The 5,729-nt window shown below is 38.6% G+C and overlaps 1 protein-coding gene across 1 annotated transcript; it reads right to left on the bottom strand.

Moving 5' to 3' along the window:
* Positions 1 to 301: 301 nt before the first annotated feature.
* Positions 302 to 5,492, bottom strand: LOC308686738 (solute carrier family 46 member 2-like; the record flags this gene model as incomplete). Its single annotated transcript, XM_081395172.1, has 4 exons — positions 302 to 787; positions 3,469 to 3,625; positions 3,796 to 3,879; positions 4,541 to 5,492. Coding segments are annotated over 4 exons (1,679 nt in total), but the record flags the coding sequence as incomplete, so codon positions are not given.
* Between the last annotated feature and the right edge of the window lie 237 nt (positions 5,493 to 5,729).

Raw genomic sequence — 5,729 nt, 5'->3', positions numbered from 1 at the left:
AATGAAGGGCAATCCCTTACTTTACTTTAATTAAGGGATAAGTAATTAAATTACAGAGATTCATTCATGCATTACACTCAACACTGTGTGTCATGAAAGTGTACTCTTTAGGAAAAGTTAAGTGGCATATTTTTGTATCATTATTATATTATGCAAGTACAGTTTTTTGTAAACTGCAAGTGCACATTCAATACAATTAAGCGAACTTCTTTTAACATATGTATTATTAAAAGACCAGAAGAGTAGTTATAGTTTCAGAATACCAATGTGAATGTTATACTGTTTCCGTTTTAGAGCTTACCTCGTGTAAAACCTTATGTCATCGTCAGATGCAGCAAATCGCCCCAAACAAAATCTCTGAAGCAAAGTCAACTCTGCCACCTGTCTCCTCAGGCTCTCCACCTGCTTTCGGAGATCTTCAGTCTGATCCACAGCCAGATTAACCTGGGCTGGAGATAAGCAATAATCATGATCCCGATGCGGGAAGTCCGTAGGCACGCGATCCTCTTTCAAATGAATGAAAACTTTCCTCCTCTTGCGTAACTCTGTGCGCTTTGGTGCCGGAGTGGAATCGTTCCTCGGGAACACCGTGGGCACAGCGCCCTTCTTCAGTAGCCGGCGTGCTGTAGGAGTCGATGGCTCAATCAAATCATCACTCTTGAAGTGACGACTGCAGACTCTTGTATTAGGACTAACGTTCAAATCCTCACGCCCGACATTGAGAAGCCACTTTTTCCGTATTTCGTCGTCCAAAGGGAAACTATGGAAACTTATCACCGAATTAAACCTTGAGGACATTTTACAGAACGGGACACAACAATATCGAGACGATGCGCCACCTTCACGGCGAAGGTATTTAAAGCCGTTTGAGCTCATTACTAAAACGATATATTTGAAAATAATATATTAAAAGTGCATGTTAATAATATATGTATTATGTAATGATATATCAATTTGTTTGTGATCGATAGTTAACTTATATATGTCAGAAAGAGTTTACTACTAGCCTACTACCACAGTTTGTCAACAGTGAATACTATACCGGAAGCTCGAGTAGACACTGAAAGTTTAGCGGAAATACGTAGGCAGTAGGCATATGGCAAGCCGATTTAGCATTCAACCCATTTAATCCCACATTTTTTCCCAGAGATGTGAATTTGTATGGTATTTGTCAGGAAATTAAACAATGTCAAATATGTAAAAATAATAATAATTGAAAAGTCCATTGAAAAATGTGACCCGTAGAACACAGGGAGTCGAGGTCTAGTGTTAATGCATTTACAAACTGGCAAACCTCCAGCAATTAGACTGGTTTAAATATAGTTGAAATTGGTGTTTTATTTTGTTAACAAAGAAGTATTAGTCCCTTTCACACAGCAACCCTGGTAAATTACCATAAAATTACCAAAATTACTTTTCCGGTAATACACAAATATGCTGCTCACACAAGCAACGGCATTCTGGCTTTGTAAGACACAATTCACACTTTAGCACCAAAATACCAGGTAAATTCTGTGATCTCAGTCATCGAAAACTATCATTCTTCATTCTGCGTTCACACAGAGCACATTACCTGTATTTACGGGCAATGTTACAACTTTCCTTACTGATAAATTGACATATGGCATGTTTATTAAAACATTTAGGAAGTGACAGAAGCAATAGGAGCAGACTCAGAAGAAAATAACTATCAGAAAAGTATTACGTTTTTATTATGTTTCAACAGATGACAATATTCTCGTTTTCTTTGTTAAAGAAAAAAAAACGCTTTTGACTCCTCTGTCGGTCATTACAGTCAATCTGGTTTAATCCAGCTTGGCGAACCAAGAGTGGGTGACTATAACCAAGCAGACTGTGATGAGGTGCATCATTCTTTCTTTTGAGGGGGTTGGGAAGTTAGTGTTTTTGATTAAAGATTACAAGGACACATGAATAAAAAAAAAAAGAATAAAAAAAAAAGAATTATGTGCACGGATAAATTATAAATTATAATTTAATAAACACTGCCAGCTATAAAAAAAAAAAAATTCTCACATTAGGATTACAGAGATATCTCTAATTATCATTCTGACTTCAAATTATAAATATTACTCCTCAAAATACAATCCATGAATAGAATCAAACCAAAGTTTTCTAAACTAATTCTGCTTGCCATAGTAGGTCGTGCATAGACGATTTGGTGACACCATGTGGCAGCTGGCAGCTGTTGGACATTACAAATAAAACACACCTGAACCAAAACATTAATTGAATTTGGAGGAAAAAAAACTTTATTAGTGAACTGCAGAACCCCATACTCATGCTGTTACAATATAGCCAACTTGGGAACAGCATGACTGAGCACCCAACCAACAAGCAACAAGCTCTTTAAATGAGGTTTATTGAGAATAACCCATACAGGAAGCACATACTATTTATTGTAACAATATACACCATCTGTAATGCTGCTCTCTAACAATAAAATCATGTAAGATAGATATCCAACAGAAATATATGGAGGGTTATATAGAAAGTGTTGGTTCACCCTAAAATGAAAATTTAATCATAATTTTCTCATCCTGGTTATGTTCGTCCATATAATGACAGTGAATAGAGACCAGGTAAAGAAGTTATCGCGTTCACATCTGGCAACTGTCATTCTGACTGTCATCTGACAACCGGAGTTCCAGTCCGGAGATATTCTACTCACAGTTAAGAAAACACACAGATCATTTTTGGGGATTTCTAGGCATTGTATTTCTGTCGTGTTTTTATTCATCTTAATTTCTCACAACTTTTGTGCTTTTTCTGGGCAAGTCAGATTGAACTGTGGCACTAATAGCTTTGCACAGAAGACCAAAGGCCAAGGTCAGGATTTTTGTTAAATAATACATTAAATTTCAGGTTGTTGTTTTTTTTTTACCAAATAGATACTATGGAGGTCAATAGGGTTCATCAACTGTTTGGTTGCAGACATTTATCAAAATATCTTCCTTTGTGTTGAGGGTGAGTAAATGATTACATAATTTTCGTTTTTAAGTGAACTATTCCTTTAATTTTCATTTTAGGTTGAACTATCCCTTTAAGGCACATGGTGATGGGGAAAAAAGACATGTGAAGAAATTGTATTTCAATGCTTTTGCGTTCACTTGCGAAACTTTTGTGACATAAGATAGGAGGAATAACTATTATTTCAGTGCTTTTGCAAGTGAACGCAAAGTTTCATGGGGATGCAAAACTTTGGTGAGAGAACGCAAAGTGTCACATGGAATGCAAACACAAAAGCATTGAATCATATATTTTCAATCACCATATCTCATTAGGGGCTCAAAATTAATTACAACAGACACATTTTCATGTTCTCAGGTTCCATGTTCTCTGCCACTTAGATAACTGAAAAACAAAATAAGTAACTGTTACTACGCATGATCTGAGAAGAAACCACCAAAAAGCTTTTGCTGTTGTTTTTTTAACGGTAGATTTACTTACATGATCGGGACGGCACTAACGTAACTAATGGCACAGGAGAGGAGGAAGCAGAAGCCACTGAACCAGCCGAGAGTAAGTGGGTAAATGGAGGTGAAAAAGACATTAGACAAGAGGTCAGTCACAGCCAGAACCAGCTGGAGCAGCCCAAAAACTCGCCCTGCCAAGAGAAACAGCAGATGACTCTCATGAAGTCAAATAACATGCATTATGACTTCAAATATATGGCTTGTACTTAGATGAAGTACATCTAATCGACTTTCATATGTGGCCTGCTAGATAGTTACTTCTCTGTCTTTAGTTTTTGTTGCTGTGCAGTTGTGACTTTACCATATTGCTGCGGAGGCAGATTCTTGGACAACATTGCTCGCAGAGTTGGCATGGGAACGCAGGCGAACATCATGATTCCTCTTGCTGTTTGAAACAACACATCTCAATGCAGAAACATATTGAAACCAAAGCAGCTTTACAGTGATGATTTTTTTATATTGCACATTATTGTCGGTCATGTTGGACTTATGACACTTAGTAGCGTAGATGCAGCGTCACGGACATGTAAATCTTTTGCCCTCTTGCAAAATTCGCAATTGCGTAGATTCCTATTGAATGACTAGATTCCGTCTGCAAAAATTCACTAAACTGACCGTTAAACTCATTGTCCACAGCAATATTCAAAGGTCCCATTATTTTTTTTCTGTTGTTTACTGTTTGATAGTCCAATTTCTACCTGATAAAATCTTTTAGAGCTTGGCATAACTAAAAATTTATATTCAGTATAAAAAAGATTTTATTAATTTACATGACAATTTACATGACCATGTAAAAGAAGATATTTTGAAGAATATGGGTTAGCAAACAGTTGATGGGCCCCATTGACTTCCACAATATTTTTTTCCCTATGGACTTTCCCTATGGAAGTCAATGGGGCCCATCAACTGTTTGGTTACTGAGATTCTTCAAAATATCTTCTTTTGTGAAAGAAATTCATAAAGGTTTGGAACAACTCAGGGGTGAGTAAATGATTTTCATTAGAAATTTTCATTTTTGGGTGAACTACCCCTTAAAACCAACTTACCCAGGAAGTAGACCCAGCTTTCTATTGCAAATGTCATGATTGCCATCCCTGTGCAGTTGGACACAATCCCCAGAAGAGTGAGGGCTGTGTCCCCCAACACATTGAACAGAATCACAACCCCTAAGAAGCTACTGAGGTACATGGCACTAGTGGCAGCCCTGCCATATCCTGCCCACACCGAGTCCCAGCTCAGAGGGGGCTTCAGTACATACAGCTGGAGCACATTTTCTGCCCCGATCACGCCTAACATGAACAGCACCATGGCTGTCATTAGCATGCCTATGGAGACTCGATCCATTGTGTTCCCACTTTCGGATTCAGTCAGCAACGGCTCTCCCTCGGACTGGGAACATCTCAAGTCAGAGAAAGCAAACACAGTGTATAGTAGTGCCACAACGCTGACAAGAATTGCTGTCAGGAGGAGAATTGATGGTCCCATCTGGTACAGATATCCAGACAGGAGACCTCCCACGACCCCTGCGACCCCAAAACAGAAGTCCACGATGTTGAGTTTAAGAGTGCGTTTGCACTGCTTCGAACTCAGAGATGCCAGGGCAGCCACCCCGGCCCAGAACATTGGCCCGCCTCCACTCAAACCATGCAGCAAAGAGCCCAAGTACAGAAACTCCAGAGGAACATCACAGTACATGAAAATGACAAGCATAAACATGCCCAAAACTGAACCCATTTGAGAGGCCACCAGGAAGACTTTAGGTCCATGACGGTCTGCCATGCGGCTCAGTGGTATAATGGACAACATGGCCGCCACTGAGGATAACACACTCTGAATAAGAAGAAAGCGTGAGGATAACGCCTGCGCTTGATCACTGTCTCCTCGTGTTGCCCTCAGCGAATGGTTGTACACAGTCTGCGTGAGGGCCATCTCAAAGAAGGACGTCCCCAGTTTATTTATGACAACCACTGGCTCCACTAAAGTCAGAATGGCCCCCATTTGATTGGCAGACCTTTAAGACAAAAGATAAGCCTTATATATATTAGTGCTGTCAACTAATTAGCTTAATCACACATTTGTTTCTTAAATGAATCATGAATAATCAAGTTTTTTGTCTCAAAATTCTGCAAATGAAATGAGCAATCATAGCAATCCAACATTACAGTATAATTGAAAGCCACCATTTTTAACATTAAAATAGGCTTTAAAAATATAACAACTTTTAATTTAATTTAA

The sequence above is a fragment of the Scardinius erythrophthalmus genome (genome assembly GCF_964197995.2).
Source record: "Scardinius erythrophthalmus genome assembly, contig: HAP1_SCAFFOLD_716, whole genome shotgun sequence".
Classification (NCBI taxonomy): Eukaryota; Metazoa; Chordata; class Actinopteri; order Cypriniformes; family Leuciscidae; genus Scardinius; species Scardinius erythrophthalmus.
The sequence above is the reverse complement of the archived record's forward strand: the minus strand, read 5'-3'. Positions and strand labels throughout refer to the sequence as shown.